This window comes from Rhinoraja longicauda, chromosome 26 (assembly GCF_053455715.1).
Source record: "Rhinoraja longicauda isolate Sanriku21f chromosome 26, sRhiLon1.1, whole genome shotgun sequence".
NCBI lineage: Eukaryota > Metazoa > Chordata > Chondrichthyes > Rajiformes > Arhynchobatidae > Rhinoraja > Rhinoraja longicauda.
In genome coordinates, this window is record NC_135978.1 from 16,046,363 (window position 1) to 16,064,809 (window position 18,447).

At 37.5% G+C, this 18,447-nt stretch overlaps 2 protein-coding genes across 4 annotated transcripts in view; one reads left to right on the forward strand and one right to left on the reverse strand.

Annotated features, from left to right (window-relative positions):
• bckdk (branched chain ketoacid dehydrogenase kinase) overlaps positions 1-2,190 on the forward strand; it is a 68,929-nt gene extending 66,739 nt beyond the window's left edge. Inside the window, exon 11 of the mRNA XM_078422497.1 lies at positions 46-2,190. Coding sequence (XP_078278623.1) covers positions 46-190 — 145 coding nt within the window. The 3' untranslated portion in view covers positions 191-2,190. The remainder of the gene's footprint in view (positions 1-45) is intronic.
• Positions 2,191-3,215: 1,025 nt separating this feature from the next.
• LOC144606485 (lysine-specific demethylase 2B-like) overlaps positions 3,216-18,447 on the reverse strand; it is a 149,074-nt gene continuing 133,842 nt past the window's right edge. For 2 of the 3 annotated variants that reach the window (XM_078422649.1, XM_078422648.1), the window contains 3 exons: positions 14,269-14,430; positions 12,673-12,885; positions 3,216-12,333 (listed from right to left, as the gene is read on the reverse strand). In XM_078422649.1, the coding sequence (XP_078278775.1) occupies positions 12,137-12,333; positions 12,673-12,885; positions 14,269-14,430 (572 nt within the window). In that variant the 3' untranslated portion in view covers positions 3,216-12,136. Of the gene's footprint in view, positions 12,334-12,672; positions 12,886-14,268; positions 14,431-18,447 lie in introns of those variants that run through there. The other variant, XM_078422650.1, reaches the window with a different exon arrangement.

Below are 18,447 nucleotides of genomic sequence, written 5' to 3' on the forward strand. Positions count from 1 at the left end.
ATTCTATGAACAGGCTGTAGTAATTAAGATTCCCTTTTTGTCTAGGTTTGGATTTGGGCTGCCTACCTCTCGTGCTTATGCAGAGTACCTGGGAGGATCTCTCTCCATTCAGTCCTTGCAAGGCATCGGAACAGATGTTTATTTGCATCTAAAGCACATTGACGGGAGGGAAGAAAGCTTTCGCATTTAAACTGGCAGCTGGGCAGCCAGACATGGTGGACATTGTTACTAAGGGGCTGTACAGTAATTCGAGGTTCCAACTGAATTATGCTTGCTGTAATTGGGGTATAAATGGAAGTATTTCTGGAAATCTGTTTTTGAATAACAAGAAAGTAAAAAGAATTGTAACGATAACCCCTGTAGTTAGCATCACCTGAGCTGCAAGGACCGGTGAACATTATTTACAGGATTAACATCTACACAATTGAGAATGGATTTTCATTGACCAGACTGACAAAGAAGCCAGCAATCACTGGTCAGGCAGCAGTACCCTCTGCTGCGCCGTACCTGCAGTGACAGACAAAATGGTTCATAGTCTTGAAACTGAAGACTAAAAGGCCAAACCTGTACATAAGGTAGAATATGTTTGATATAGAATACTTGGAATATTCAAAAAGATTTTGTTGCCACTTTTTGAAGAGGTTATGTTGGTAATTGTTTCTGGGTTTGATAATCAGAGACTGCCAGCTATTTTTTACTGAGACCTCAGTTTGTGCAGTATTCCACTGACTCAAAGTTAATACACGTCTCTGGTGGATAACGAGAGGAACTGCAATTTTCATTCCAGATCATGCCAATTAAAACATCACTTACCAATGCAGAAAATACTCAGGAGGTCAGCCAGCAGTCATGGAGAGAAACAAAATTAACATTTTAGGTCAAAAACCTTTCATTATAACCATTTACTTTGTCAGCTTTAAGTTGAATTTGCTATATGACTCAATGCTGTTGCAGCATATATTCACGAGAAACATGCGATGTTTAGTCAACTGAGAAGGAGCTCTATACTAGTTGTTTGTTCAAAAGAAATAACCAATTTAGAATCTGGTTTTCAAGCAGTTAATTACAGATTCAGTTTTTAAATCTCAAGCTGGAGTTCCTACCAAGTTTGGATCTTTCAGTTAAAACTAACTTATCAACCAATGTTTTCTCATTTTGCAATTCCTTTCCACAAGCTAAGTCAAATTGAGTTCATTATTTCTGGAAAGTGGTACTGCACAGGAGCAAGCCCCCTTTACAAAACAAGGCCATGTTTGCGAAATATGCAGCTTGAGCATGACTGAGAACCCTTAAGCATTCAGATGTAACCATAAGACCATTAACATCACATGAATTCTCATCCATTTCTCTTTATTACAGTGGTCAAAGGTTCTGGTCAGTTTTACTGTTGCTAAGGAAACTAGGAGAGCAACCCTTAATAGAAAGAATGCAAGATTTGAAAGGATAATTTCTCATTAAACAAAATATATTTTAATTGGATCAGAACTTTTATTTTGTGTGAATAACCTTCTTCCTTTCTGTACCTCATTTAAGTAAAACATCTAGTATAGAAGTTTATTTTATTCTCAAGGGTAAACAGCTAATTCTTATTATTTTAAATTACATTTAATACTCAAAGCAATAGCTTGGACACTAGAGTGCTTTACACAAAATAATGTTTAACTTCAACAAATTTTAGCTATTTACCAGTTTAGCTCATGAATTTCATTGAAGACTGCTTGCTATTCATGCATTTGTCATATTGAATAAAAGGAATAATTATCAGTAAGTTGTCAGAAATTGGAAATAAATCTATGGTGCTATAAAAATACAACATTGTGGCCTTGATCAATGAACCTTTAGCTGAGTCAGAAAAAGAAAAAAATCATAAATCAAAAACCCTTTTCAACAATAGAAGTCTGTTTTCTGTGTTAAAAACAGAACATTTTAAGTAAAGGTTAACAATAAAACCTGGAGTTTAAACTAGCATTTCTTTAGCTCTGGCAATATTGTGGTCTTTTTAGATTCACCAATTGTATCCTTTCCCATCAAGGCCTGTTTATTTCTAAATATGACATTTCCTAAATCCTGCCTCTTCTGACCTCTGACATTCATTGTATCGTTTGGAACTGAATGTGTACTTGGATCAGGAGAGCTACGTGTAATTGTGAATGAAATGTTGGTTTTAATAAAATTTAGTTTTTAATCTTGCTTCCCTGGCTTTGTGCAGTTAGACAGTGACCTTTTCAGTCTTTCTATAGCAAGGACCTAGCTATTTTACTGTGTATTTTAATATAGGAATTTCACTAGTACAATCTGAGGTGTACAATATAGAGTGAGGTATGTGTTAATGATTACACTATGGTTATACAAGAAGGGTCTCGCCCCGAAACGTCACCCATTCCTTCTCTCCCGAGATGCTGCCTGACCTGCTGAGCTACTCCAGCATTTTGTGAATAAACACTATGGTTATACTATCGTTTCACTGGAAAGTTATGTCATTCACTAGCCAAGAAATAATTTGCACATTTTCTGGCTGAGTTTTTAAAAAAATGATCAGGTGCAAGTTCATAAATATAAACCCCCAAGAAATTTAAATGCAGTAACAACTAAAACAACCTTCAGACTCCTGTCCTTAGCACAACTCTGGGAGACTAGTGGGTGATGCTGATCTGATGATTTATTTTGCCTCTGCTCAGACTGCATCTCCCACACCGTCCTTATCTGTTGGTATCAGGTGAGCAATGGAGTTGACCTGGCACCCATGCACTGAACAACAAAGAAGATGGGAGAGGAACAGTTTCCTGGGAAATGGATCTTGCTCTGTGTTTGTTGCACATGATGCAAAATTAGCTGGAGAGACTCACATTTCCGAACCTTTTCCATTCAGGAAATTGGTCATGAAATTTGGTTGCCTGTGCGCTTGACGTCTTCCCGGTGGCAAATGTGCTGCCAGTGACCTCACTTGTGCCACACATTGTATCAGCGTCAATGGGAGTACAGAGCTGTGGGCAAGACCACCCTAGAATACTCCGGAAAACCAGAAGAGCAGCAAAACTACAGAGAGGCTGGTGCTTCATTACTCTAATCTAAAGATAAAATTCACAGCAAGACACCAGGTCTCTGTGAAAACTCCCCAAAATTAGAAAAGTTGGAATAACTTTAAATTTAAAGTAAAACTTTATTCAAGTATAATTGAGATTTCTGAAGTACAGCATGTTTTGTGCAGCTACAAATTCAAAATAAGAGTCGGCTGTACAAGGATTAAGAACCAACCAGCAAAAACGTTATTTACAAGTGGTATAATCCTATAAAACATCAACTGAGAAAATACTCAAATCTTTACAAAATTCTGCATTTATTTTCTATTAACAAGGAGAACATCAGGAACAAAACTCATAACCTGAATTAGGCGTCCCACACAAATTTATGTGGCCATTGCTAAATATTTTGGTCACTAAATGTAGATGACACATGTACCTAACAATAAACTTAAGCTTTGGGAGGTGGAGTGTCCCTTTAGCAACCCTCTATTTTTGTTCCCACTTGAAGATCAGAATGTACTTGGTCAATATCAATGCTGGACTCTAACATTGGCCCAGCTGACCAACGAGCTGACCATTAAACCAGTCCAAACAGTGCTGCCAAAACATGAACGAACATGGGTAAAACAGGCATGAACAAAAAAATCTCAATATTCCCCCCACAATATCAGATATAACATACTGGGCGATTGAGTGGGAATGCTCACTCATGTTCTAGTCTATCATGTTTCATACAAGGATACAAGGTAAGCAGGTTAATAAGAGATAAATTAATCAATTAACAAATGTAGATGATAGTGTCCAATTTGGTTCAAATGTTGCAAACAGGGAGATTCACTAAAGTTGGACTAAATTTAAACAGAATTCCACCATAACAATAGCTCCCTTTGAGTACATTAACCAGAAAATTGAGTTATAACCGTTTAAATATTCCACAGTACATGGTTTCAGAAGCATGAATAGTAACTAGCAAGCAAGAAACAGTTTAAAGGCATGGGTTAAAAAACAGAATGTCCTTGTGTCTTTCCATTAAATTGGGGGACATATCTTGGGGACAATCCAATTCCATTAAATTGGGGGACATATGGCACCTAAAAAAACTGAGACAGCAATAGTTAATTTAAAATTATAACCATTTTAGAGACTATCCAAAGGACTAGACCATAGGATTTAGACCATGGAGGTTCAGGTAAGCAACAAAATAACATTAAATAGTTATTCTGCAAGATACAGTATATGATATTTCGACACATGCTCCTAATAAATATTCCACCAGTTACAACTTTAGAAATATCCTACACCCGTATAACAGGAGAGTGACACCGCAATGAGGACCCTCCTTAGTATTTTTCTCTTGACACACTATTTCATTTTGATTGTTCTTTTGTGAAGTAATGTACATATAGAAAAGCACAGGCAGATGGGAAGGTGAGATGGAAGGGAAATACAAATAGGTTAATGACTTTCGTGGTAACAGTTGGGATGGTTCTTGTTCACTCGACTCAAAGATTATTACAGGACACGTCTTACAACTATTCCATGCATTATTTCTGATAAGTCAGGGCAACTGATAAAGATTCAATACATTTTATGCTGCTACCATCTTGGAATCTTCCAAAGCCACCATTTTTTTTGCTTTATAAGCAAGCCAGCATCTTGAACAACCAACATAACAATGGCAATAACAATTTGTTTTAAACAAAAAAAAAAGAAAGTGACAAGGAATTAAATGGCACAACACAAATTTTAAGCAAATGCAGTGGGGCTGCTGTGAAAAATAAATACCGTCACCACCAAAAGCTTCTCAGTGTCACACCGGCACATCAACACCGTTGTTAAATATAAAGTAAGCAGAGGACCGTCAGAGGAATGCAGTAAACACAATTGGTTTTGACATCCATTGGTTGGGGAGGGAGGTCAGAGGTAAATACCTCAGGACTGGAAGTGCGCAAATTTACAAGCAACAAGATTTGCGGTTTCAATGCAGAAAGCTTTTGCTTATGCATTGAGCCCAGCATGCATGATGATGATTTAAAGTCCACTGACAATCGCACAGTAACCATTAGGGCAGAATTCAATGGAACCCCTACATATTCAAGAGCAACAGAGAGGTGAACATATGTAGACCCTACAGACAAAAGTACTGGCCTAGGATATGATTTCAAAGTTATGAACATTATAACTATTTCACAAATTCAAGCTGCCAATGCAACTTTAAAACGTATGTCCTGAGAGTGGGAATGCTTTGCGATAAATTGCAATTGTTTATCTTTAGCAGTATTGACATTCAAATTGCTTTAATAGCAGAAGTTTAGCAGATCCACAAAATTGTGGTTACTGCATTCCTCCAACATTCCTCTGCTTACTTTACATTTAACAACGGTATTAACCTGCCTATATTATAGGGTTAACATGCCTGCGAAAATAAGTAAAGAACTTCATATCGATTCGAAGTATTTGTCCATTAATATTAACAGTCATATCGTTGGGATAATATCATATTTACAAGCTGCAAACTATCGGGCAACTGTTTCAATACTGTGAAGAGCCAGCAGTAGCAAGTGCAGATTTATAAAGGAACATACTTCATAAATCTGGTTGGAAGATGCTTCAAGATATTGAAGACATTATTCTCAAAACTTGATAGAATCATTCTTAGCTTAGCAAATACAATATTAAAAATAACTAATTGATCAGGACACTAACTTGGCATTTACACACAACTTTTTAACTGATGGAAACTGCTTCAAATTTCCAAGTCAAATTCAAAAGTTACTTGGACATGGAGTGTGCAGTTTCTCTGATAATACCAGCTTCTTCTGTTTAACATTTGTCAATAGCTGTAGGATGATATTGTGGGATTGCTGCAGTATGTTATAGCCATGGACAAATATCCCAGTGCTCAAAAGATGAACAAATCTAAAGTAAAAGTTTTCAATGGCTAGAAGATTAAATTATTAGAAAGTCTGGCGTCAATCAAAGGTTCCTTAATGACAAGAAACAGTGCATTATAAACTCAGAAAGCCGCAGGGCAGAATATTCATTGGTCTAGTTTTAAGAGGTTATCTTCCAAAGGCTAGAATTCAGGCTTTATGAAACAAGAAACCACATTCCCCACACAGAAGTTCTTCAAACTCCTGACAGCACATTATATGAGCAGGCCAATCCAATCAACCCTTTAATACCCCCAAGTCAATCTGATTCAAGAAAGACCAATGAAACCTACTAAATGTGGGTTGGCTGTACAGCCCTTCATTCTCTGTAACACCAAAACATTGAAAGCAACCAGTGCAAGTGATAGCAGTAAATGGTGCGGGTGGGGAAGCTAGGTTTACAGGCAACATATTCTCAGCTCTGAAAGGGCTACTCAGCGTTTGGCTGGGTGTGCTTTCAAGTGCCCGATTTTATCCTGAGAAAACACCAAATTGAAGCTGCGATATCCTCTGTAGAGATACACCACTGCCAATGCTGCCTTAAATTTGGAAACTCTACCGAGTCAGTGAGGTTGTGGAGAAGAAAGCAAATCTCGTGAATATGTTTTAAAGTAAAAAATGTGACTATGCTAATTTAACTCCAAAAAATTTAAATGAAACTTGTGACAAGTTCATGGATACATTGATAGTTTCTTAGAAACAGTTTTATGCATATAAAAAAATAGAGGAAATTATCAATAAAATTAAATTGACAGCCAAGTGAATAACTTGCAAATCAGGCAAAGTGATAAACGCTCCTCCAACTACTTGTTTAGAGATTGTCACAATTTAACAAGGTAGCATTGAATGGATAATAGCATTGTGGGGTTGGGGAGAGATGTAGGATGTCTGCATTACTCATTAACACTGTTGTTGCCTCCTTATTCTTTACCAGGGTAATCCTATTGGCATGACTCACTTTTCCTGCCGTGAACAATGAATAACTGCACAAATATAAGTGCAGACAGAGACCTATTTTGCTTCCCTGACACTTGGAACAACATTGGGTCATAGGGGGAAAAAAAGTGTCCTCAAATAGATACCAAAGTGTGAATGAGACCGTGATAAACTGTGATTAATTATATTTCCATACAAATTGTAAGAATGTCCTACAAGTCATCCAAGGTGGTCTCTCTTTGCAGTAGAGCTCAGTATGAAAAGTGATGAATTCCATATTTCATCGAAATGTGCAGGCGAATGCAAAGACACTAGAGCAGATTATTTATGGAGGATTGTTGGTATGACATTAGAGAGGCTATAAATGCAAATAGTTCACTGCTTCCACCTTCACTTCAAGGAAAGCATGCAGAAAATGTTCCACGTAATGCTGTATTAATTAACGCCAAGATTGTTTTTACATTTTGGCCTTGGTTTACAGGAGCCAGGCGTTGGTCCATTTTGATAGTTTTGCATTCTATTGCTGGGATGAAGGAGGTAAATACAAGTGTTGACGTTGGGCACTGAGACAACTACAAAGTTAGCTGAAGAACAAAGGATAGTGTCAAAATGTTGGAAGTGATTGTTTGGTTGAATACGAAGAGTTCTTGATCTGATGGCACATTAGAACTGCCGTGGGATTGAAAGCTATCAGCAATAGAAGGATGAATTAGCATTCTAGAGTCTAGATTGTTTCACGAGAGGAAAGAAAGACTAGACAACAGCAATCTTGCAGGATGTACGAGCAATATGTTTGGCAGGAGGGGGTTTAACACACAACCACTCACGAGTTAATACCTGCTGGTGTCTATGGTGAGCTTAATGGCAGGAAAATGACATTGATGCAACCAAATAGCAGTAGGGAGAGTGGCAGAGGTACTGAAGGAAAACAATGTTCAACTTTCTTGTGGACAACTTCACTAATAGCCAGACACTCTGCTGTAAATGATAAACTATTCGAGTGACATCCAGTGGTGGGAGACTAGAATGACGGTAGTTTAAAAAAACGAAAATGGACATTACTGTCAAAACGAACCAGAGATTTTAAAACCAACCAAATTGTTCTGCCTAGAAACATCAAAATACTGCTAGCTACAGCTTACAAGTCCAACAACAGCTGAATATTTGCAGATAGATGAACAAAAAACTTACATTTGAGTGCAAAAACCTTTCAAATTACTTATGCACACACCCAGTCTGAGAGGACTGACTGCAGATAGACGTTAGAAAAGTGTAGTGGCTTCATATCCTTACAGCCCATTTGAATTAACCTTTAGTTTTATTAAAAAGCCCGCCTCTGACCAAGTCACAATGGCAGAGTGGCACTGTACAAATTTTAGGGACCTTAAGGGCAAATCATAGGGCACCAAAATACACAAAAATAAGGTCATATTGAACTGCACAAATTAGGCATCCACCGCGAAAATTACAAGAAAATATAAACCAGCAGTTGCAAGAGTAATATTTCTATAGTTTACAGGTTAAATTTCATAATCCACAAACTGAATTCATTTAAATATTTGATAGAAAAATATTCACAAAGCAAGTCTGACAAATTTCATTGAGAGGTTTAAGAACTAACTTTTTTGGGTGCAAATATTTTTGCACTTTCATGGTAAATTGTAACTTGCATTCTTTTGAAATTATATATATTTGGGACATAGTTAGTGAGCTGGTGATATTAGCAGATTCATGTGGAAGATATTGTACTGTTGACATCTGAAAATGCATTGGGTTAAAAATGCAAAAAAACAACAGGCAGAACAATGTCTTACAAATTATTTGAATATTGGCAGTAAATCTGGGAATTTCTACATCTAGATTCATGTTTTGGAGCTCTGCAATGTGCTGGAAAACCAGTCCACTTCCTTAAGGTCAAATGGCCCAGTGATGTGTGTCCACCAAGTTAAGCAAAGCTCTTGCCTGATTATGCATCAATTGATTGAACAGTTTGTCTTAAATGAGCAAACAACACACTTGCTGCAGCTGAGAGACGAGCAGTTGAATCCTCTCAATACCAAATCCAGCATAGTCTATATCTTACTTATTGCCATCAGCTTTTAGCTTTTACTGTCTTTATCACAATCACTTCTCAAAGGATTTATTTTATCCTTTTGAGAAAAGAAACATCAAGTTTGCAGAAAAGAAACATCAAGTTATAATGTGCAGAAATAGGCAAAATCAAAAATATTGTGAATCTTACAAGAGATAAATTTAAGAGATGTAAACTGTCCAATTAAAATATATTTTGAAATATGTTCCAGGTCCTGATTTGGATTTTTTTTAAAGAAAGAAAATCAACCTTTATAAGGTTTTCAATTTAGCACAAAGTTCTTGCGAACTGCATTTTTCTGGAGCAATTTACTCATGTCAACAATGCACTGGGAAAAATCTAATAGAAAATTTATGTCAATTCTACATTGGGGATTATTGCAGACCACAGGAAATTTGCAAAGTAGTATATAACATATGTTGAATGTCAAACATTCTGCAATTTGTGTAAACATGTTATTATAATAGGGTCAATAACGTACATATTAAGATGACTTCCTTACACCTTTAGACAAGTGTATGAACAAATGTACTGATGCTTATTATGCATATAAAATGTATTTATACACAGAGCTTGATTTCATAGTGCACACATGTAAACAGAACAAACTATTAAACCAAGTTGCCACCATGAACCCTTGCACAGTACAGTGCCATCTAAATCAAAAGACACAAGTTGGTGGGCAGAAATGTAGGAAAAGCCTATTACAAAGAAGAAAAAAAACGATGAAAATTTCGGGACTATTTATATCAGGTATTTTTACAGCATAAATGGTGGATGGCTCAGCTGCGACACTCAGATGCCCATGTGTGGAACATTGCCTCTCGATCAACAAGGTTATGAGCCTGTACTACAAATGGGGAATAAAATTTCTTAAGAATATCATACTTTTTCAGATTGTATCCTGACCATTTTACCTTTTGATTTAACAAACCAAAGCTTTGCCGTTAGCTGTACATTTATTACATATCTTTTTTATATTATAATCTATTTCAAATCCCATTGGAATTAAGCAACATACTGCAAGGATCTTTATATCTGCCACTGTCTTGAGTTGGTCCATGTGCAAGTACCATCTGCAGTTTCAAGGGCAAATGTGAAAGAAATATAGTGTCTTCTCAGATAATTAATCTATTTTCTTTTGTTAGATGACATTCATATCAGGTATTACCCATAGGTAGCATTCTGTGGCCAGTACTTAGAATCATACACTGCTAATACTTCTAGTTGAAAAGCAAGGCAGACAAGCATATTTCTGCATTGCTTTTGATGTCTGACATCAATTACTCTCCATCAATTAAATTCTCCCTCCGCAGGGAACAGATTAATGACTGAAACTTAGAGGGTGCAATGTATTGGCATGATTTTACTTGGTGGAAAATCGAGCCAATAAAACACAGAACTCAAGAATCTTTGTTCTTAGGAAGGACACACTTTTAAATTAGTAAAATAAAGTGAGTGTAGCAAATCACCAGGCCAAACTAGAACCAAGCCCTGAAAGCTCCACCAGAGCTGCAGAAATTACAAATAAGGATGGGTATTTCAGAGCTGGCCCAGTCTACATGGTGGCTTCTCATCTTCAGGGCAAGAACAAATTAATTCACTCAGACCTTTAGAAGTTAAAATCCTTTAAAAAAAAATGCTATTTCTCCAGTGTTCTTTCTATGGTAACAACTGAAAATAATTATAAAATGTCCATTTAGTTGTGTTTGGCAGCATTCTTAAGTTAAAAAATAATTTCTGCTGTTATTTACAGGCTGGTTGTTACCGATCCAATTTAAAACCTATTGTTAGTGAACCAGTAATGTACAATGGAACAAACGGCACCCCATTTTGGCAAGGGGTGTGTTTGGGTAGGAATGGTTTATAATTATTAGTTATTATAAAATCCAGTACCTTACCCAACGCACGTCCTTTTTAAAAAAGACATTGCCAGTGCAAAAACAAAACAAGACAATGAACCTGGCTAAAATTCCCCAAATTTCTGTTCCTTGGCTAGAACTGCAGTGATGGAATATAACAAGCTGCTATATATAGGACTCTCAAAAATCTTACATATCTGTTTACTTAGTGGTCTAAAACCTATCATGCTTTTATTTTCTTTGAAGGAATAGCTTTTGTCCACTGCACATTTCTTTTTTTTCCCATTAAAGCACTATGAACTCAATTAGATAATTTGGGTTGCCATGAAACATTTTTACTATTAAAACACATCCCAAAATGTTGTAATAAAACATATTACAGGAAAACAATATAGCCATGAGGACTTCCATTTTCAAAACAGGTCCTTTCTCCACAATTTTGAACAGAACTCAAATCTCATAGCAACTAATGTAACCTAAATAAATGAGCTTGTTTGTTTAGACCAAGGAATAGGAAGCCACTGAGAAAAATCCATTGAAGGAATGAAACAAAGATATTAATTACAGGAGTTATTTCACCAATGAAGTTTTGCAATCTGACTGACCTCATTTCAGTATTAAGGTGCAGATTCATGCACCACCTATTCATCAAGATTTGGAAATGCAGTGTGATAAAACAGAACATCTACTGAAACAGCGGGCATTTCAGTGGAATAAAATAAATGTAATTAAAATGTACTGTTTTAGAAGTAATGAGTATTATTTTGGACTGCAATCAAGTTTAGACAGAACAGTTATTGTCTTTTACAAAATTAAATTACAGCCTATCTTTAAGCCCATGTGTTTTTATTTCCAAATAAGCATTATATCAGAAATTTTATGTATACTTCCAAGTTCTGTGTATTTTTAAATATTTTCTAAATCTACACTTTTTTTCTTTTGAGGGAAGAGAAAAAGAGGAAGGAATTATTACCAGAGCGTAATGCTTAAAACCCTGTATTGCAATATAAAAACATTTTTGTCCAAAAATCATGCTTCATTTTTGAGGCCAAGATAATTACACCAGTAATTTTCCTCCAAAACTATGCAGCTGTCATTGAATCACTGACTTCAGCAGCAGTGAAGGACATGATTGCCATGACGACTCCAGACCGTCACAGCATGGTCCATACAGACACACAGAAAGCAATCGGCTAGAAGAGTGGAGGCATTCCCCCAGAGCTTGCAATTGCGCTGTCTCAGTCAGGACTTGGAGGAACATTCTGGCAAGGCTTATCGGCGTCCATGAGGCTACTTTGTCAATTGTAAACTGCTTCTTTTTAACAGTTTGTCTTCCACGAGTTCAAATGAGGTGACACCTGCAAGCCCTTCCACAAGCTGCTGGCAAGCCAGGGGAGAAATCAGTTTGCAATTCCGAAGGTCGATTCGATTAAGGTTTGGGCAGTGTTGAAGCAGCAACAGGCACTGGTCTGTTATTCGATGGCAACCTGAAAGAAGCAGATTAAAGGTGAATTATTAACATATGTTGACAAAACCCATTACTATTGCAATTTTTTGTATTTTACAGCTGTTTTCATTGTTTTGGGAGAGCAATGTCTGTTCTCCTGCATGAATATATTATATGATCTCTTAAAGGATCACTGGTGGACAATTAACAAGAGAGATGATTGGTCCAATTTCCCCATTTTCCAAAGTGGATTCTTTAAATAGTGACCTGCTTAAATTAGCTAATAGTTTTCACCACCGACTATGTTTAGCCTTATCTACAGGATCATATTCCTGCTTTCAGAGACCATAGGAAATAAAAGATGCCGCAAGTCCTTTACCTGAAAGGTTAATTTCAGTCAGTGTTTCCCGTGTGGAAGATCCAGCAGCTGTCAAGAGGGCAATGGATTGATCAGTCACGTGGTTACACTGACTCAGGTCCAGCTTGTTTAGCATTGGCATGTAGCGTATCATCAGCGCCAATGAGCAGTCAGTAATATCCAAACCCGCTAAGTGAAATTCTGTCAGGTTGCACAGTTTGCTCTGGTTATGACCTATAGAAAACAATGGAAGAGCATCTTCTTTAAAAATATTGTGCTAAAATTAGTTAGAAAGTAGAGAAAGGCATTTGCAAAAATAAACCTGAGACGGGTGGGAAGTCAGAGAGGGAAAAGGAAAGGGTCACCCTTACTGGGGGAGAGGGGAAAACATATGGAAGTGGCAACAAGGCATTAAACTTTACCCTGTCCAACATTTTAACAACTGGCCTTAGAATGCTCTTACGGAATGTCGACTTTCTCATGGAACTATCCTCGTGCTCTTGTCAACTGGCATTAAAATCAGGACACTTCCCTGAACTCTACAAGCTCTCCATTGCTCAATGCCATATTCCTTTTTTGCACTAGTACTTAATGAGATTAACTCTTGGCGATATCCAAAACAGCTCCGTGAAGATGTCACAAAAAAATTAAATAGGGAAATTATGTTTAATTAAAATAACTACAACAAGGTTGAAACTTGTAAATACCATTGAGCCGCCATGCAACAAATATCTTACCAAAGTGGATTCTACTAGATTACAGTCCACAATTTTTTCCATCAGCTCGTTTCTCCATATTCCACATTTGTTGATGAAAAAACTATTTATATATTTCCCATCATGGCAAAATGGTATTACACACAAACCATTCAATGCAGTTTCATATCTTTCCTTTAAAAACTGCACAGCCAAATGTATCAGAGGTAGAGAGTCATTTTATTCAAAAATCAGTGGTAGATTCAGGGAGTTTAAATAGAAAAATGATGATACTCTGGTTTATTTGTATCCAAACAGATTTAGTAGCATTAATTGAGTGCCCCAATTACAGATCAACACAATCCAACCCTGCAACCTTACATGACTAATCTTTTGCCTTCCTGAAATATCAATAGTTAATGGAGACTTGGACACAGGCAGGGTCTAATGTCAAGTATATCATTCCCAACTTGAATCATATTCACTTACTTTCTGAATCAAGCTCATTTTTTAAATTTATTTCATTAACTGGGGATATGTCTACATTTTTCTTGGAAGAAAGGTAGGAAGCATGGAAGGAAACAAAAGTTGGGGAGATAGTGTTGCTTTTCTACGTAATCTTTCTACGTAATCAGGCAACCTCAACCCAGCAGAAATGATGAAAACTATTTGCATTGGAAGGAACTGCAGATGCTGGCTTAAACTGAAGACGAAAACAAAAAATCAGAGTAACTCAACGGGACAGGCAGCATCTCTGGAGAGAAGGAATGGGTGACGTCTTGGGTCGAGACCCTTCTTCAGACTATTTGATCTTTATTGCCAGTAAGGTGAGTGCTAATGGGCAAATCAGGAACATATTTACAAAATCATTGTACAAATTGGAACTATGCAGCTTGCACCTTGCACTACACCTTCAACTGACCTACTCTGCAATCTGTAGGTGGTGAGAGCAACTCCCTCATTTGCGAGTCTTTGAGATCCTCCACCCAACGAAGATCGAGCATACGTAGAAGAGGACAACTCGATGTACAAAGTGCAGAGATCGCACTCCAGATGCATCCTGCTAGTGCCAGAATTTTTAAATCTGTTAAAAAAATTACAGTTAATATTACTTAATTTAAAGAAACATGAAACATCTACACGAGTTGCTCATATCTTGTTAACCAATGCCATTCTCAGAGCTACCAGAAGCTTATAAAAGATTGTATACTTTGCAATTATTCTTGAACATATACAGTACCTCTCACACACCAGAACACAACACAGGGGAAAGGGGGAGGGGAAGGTGAGGAGGGGAAGAGGGGAGGGGAAGGATGGAGGAGGGGGGGGGGGGGCGGAGGAGAGGGGAGGGGGGAGAGGGGGAGGAGGGAGAGGGGAGGAGGGAGAGGGGAGGAGGGGAGGAGGGAGAGGGGAGGGGGGAGGAGGGAGAGGGGAGGAGGGAGAGGGGAGGAGGGAGAGGGGAGAGGGGAGGAGGAGAGGATGGGGGGAAGAGAGGGTGCTGCACCAATGCAGGAGAGGTTTGGGCCCAACGGGTCCAGTTTATTGTTAATTCCTCGAGTATAGTAAACATTTGTTTTAATTTATTGGTAAAAAAATGGAAACACTCTACTGGTATCTCAATGAATATTTACCCTACAATTCCTGTCAATAGAGTCAATTGATCTCTATATTATTAAAAAATACAAAAATGTTTCTGTTTTTTGTTGTATACTCTCCGCCTCACAATTTTGTATCACAAGTATGACAAAATCACATTTCATGACATAACTGAAAGTTGACATAATTTCTATGACACAGTTGACAGCTTTAGTTTGTATTTTGTGTTGTCGGCAAGAAATGAAATATTACTGAGAGGCCCTAACAAGTGGTGCTGCAGCTCTAGTTCTCAATTTATATTAATAATTTGGATGAGGAGATCATGTATAATACAGCCAATTTGGTGATGATACAAAGCCAGGTGGCAGTGTGGGCTGCAAGAAAGAAGCAGAGGAGTGTTGGGCCAGGGACAAAGACAAACTGATACAGAAAGATTAAGTGAGGACAAGGATGTGGCAGATGGAATGTTACCTGGAAAAATTAGGTAATCTACTTTGGCAAATAAAATTCTACCTTTACGTTTTTCAAATGACAGCAGATCAAAATATATTTATGGCTGGAGGGACCTGGCTGTCTTTGTACATGGATCACTGAAAGTTAAAATGCTGGTTAAGCAAGCAATCTGGAAAGTATGGGAACATTACACATAGGCCTGAAGTAAAAGCCCAGGATATGCTTTCGGTAAAGGGAGTACAGTGAAGGTTCAGAAAAAAAGATTCTTTGTATTATTTGTGCAAGATACAACATTAACGGCAAAATAGGTTGTATTTTCATATCCTATGTTTGTATTAAAATTAAAATGGACCCAATAATCAGAGAATAAACTATAACGTTACTAACTCATCTGGGTGCACATATAAGTGCTACTGTCATTGAGAATGTAGTGTGCTTTGTTCAATATCTTCATTTTTAGAACATAAGAAACAGGATCGGTTGCAGTTGAGCTACCAGATACAATTTTGTTGCAATTGAGAAGCCACAGCTAACAGAAGACCACTTACAACATTATATCCCATATATTAGAGAGCATAGGTTCAGAACCTGATACTAACTAAACTGTGTGTAAAGACAGAGTTTTCAACCATCACAAGATCATCAAAGGAGAATTATCCCTTTGAATTGGACTCTACTTTAAGGTATGTAGGAGAGAACTGCAGATGCTGGTTTAAATCGAAGGTAGACACAAAATGCTGGAGTAACTCAGCGGGACAGGCAGCATCTCTGGAGAGAAGGAATGAGTGACCTTTCGGGATGAGAGTCTGAAATCTTGACACGAAACGTCACCCATTTCTTCTCTCCAGAGATGCTGACTGTCCCGCTGAGTTACTCCAGCATTGTGTTTACCTTCTACTTTAAGGTATGCACCCATACACCAATTAGCTTTCACCACTGCAAACATCCTGTATGTCTACAGCTGTGACATTAGGATCACTTAAAAGCTCTTCATTTTGCATAACCATGTGACATAAAAACCACACGGAAATACAAACTGAGCTTCTGAACAGCAACAAATGCACTGCGAACAGAATCAGTTTAAAATGGAAAATTTTGGGCATTAAAATTGGTCTTGGATAAACTACAATTGCCAGATGCATATGCAGTATCTCCTTTATTTTTTTATACGTCCATCTGTAGATGTTGTGTCCATCATTCTCTGGTAGACACAAACAATTAGCTGTCTTTTTTTTAAAAAACCACACAAAGCTGCTGAGTCATTGTGTGGTGCTTAAATTTCAAATTTTAATCACAGCAAGCTGTTCCACTTTTAGCTCCACACTTCAATTTTTCCACATAAATCATCCTCTGCTCTTCAAGCTTTTCACAACATTATGATTTTCAGGGAGAAGCAATCACTGACCACTTCTAATCAGTTTCTTCTTATTTCTAAGAATTAATTTATCCTCCAAACCACTTTGCCATCTTCCCAAAGGACAGCCGGTCACCTTACTTTCATTAGAAAAAGTATAAACGTACAGATAAAAATTTCAGCGGCATTTAATAGAAGGCACACTTAATATAGTCAAATGCTCATATTACATATTTAAAGTGCTTCTGTAATTTCAGTGTATGCTGAAATGATCTGAAGACAGACATAAACCCTTCTAGTTCTGAGGGAAAATGCTACCTCTGTTCCTCTTCATCCCTGCCCCCTCTCCTTTTTACTGTTTTGCAGAATCAAAGACAATCTGCACAGATCTATTTTTGGCAGTAGGACAAGAATGAAAACCAGAGGGACGAACTGTTCCTTCAGAATTAAATCTTTCCAGGCCAAAATAGTGCTCAAGGCTTGGATTTTCAAATTGATTTTAAGTTGCATTATTCAGATTAACCAGTGACTGCTGTATTCAAAGACAAGTCAAATTCTGTAGCTAAAATAAACACATCTAAGATGTGTGCTCATTAGTTTCATGGTCATTAGATATAAACCAATACTTTTGGTTGTGTTTAATTTGTCTTGCTGCATCAACATTTCGTGCAACATTGGGAATTTGAGTTATTTATAAGCATACACTCAAAAAAGAGAACTCTGCCAAACTACCATTTCCTATGGATACAAAGCAGCACTAAGCTTCCATTTTTTTTACTGTTACAGCTGGTGTGTAGCACCACAGAGATGCACTGTATATGATTAATTGGTGGATTGCAGACTTCAGAAAAACAATCATCCTCGTGAATGGAGGCACGAATCCACTTCATACAAGGAGGAAGGCTCAAGCTAAAACACTTAACACCAGTCTGATTTTGGTCAGTTTCTGAACTTCTTTAAAACTTATGTCATAGACTAATTTGGAGTGCACTCGTCTTTGTTGTATGCCAACAGCTAAAATGGAAATATAACTAATTTAGACAAAAGCTAACAATTATATGCTGAACAAAATGTTTTCTTATATGCAGTGTATACATCATAACTGCATAAACCATTTAATCCTCTGATTTCAAGGAACAACATAATTATCAGTTGTTAATTTGGTTAAATCAAAATCTCCTTCAGTCATAGGAGAGAAAGTTGTACAATAGAGAAACAGGCTATTCGGCCCATCGTGTCCATGCTGACCATCATGGCCATCGGTACTAATCTCACTTGCCTGTATTAATTCCACATTCTTCTATGTCTCCAAGAAGGGTCATGGCCTGAGACATCATCTATTTCCTTCCACAGAAGCTGCCTGACACTCAGTCCCTCCAGTAGTTTGTTTTGTGCTCAGGGTTCCAGGCTCGGCACTCTTATCTCCCTCTGCCTTGCTTATTCAAATATCTGTCCAGATGTCTCTTAAATGTTATGAGTGTTAAATGTTGTCCTGCTTCCACAATCTCATCTGGAAGCTTGTTCTAGATATCAGCTACCACGTTGGGAAAATGGAAACCTCCCTCTCATGACACTTTGGCTATATATTCTATCATTGCATCTCAACTTTACACACCACTATTAGGTCACCTCAGCCTTGTTTGCTCCTGGGTAACAGATCCAGCCTATCCAAATCTCTTTATAACCTAGACCCTCCAA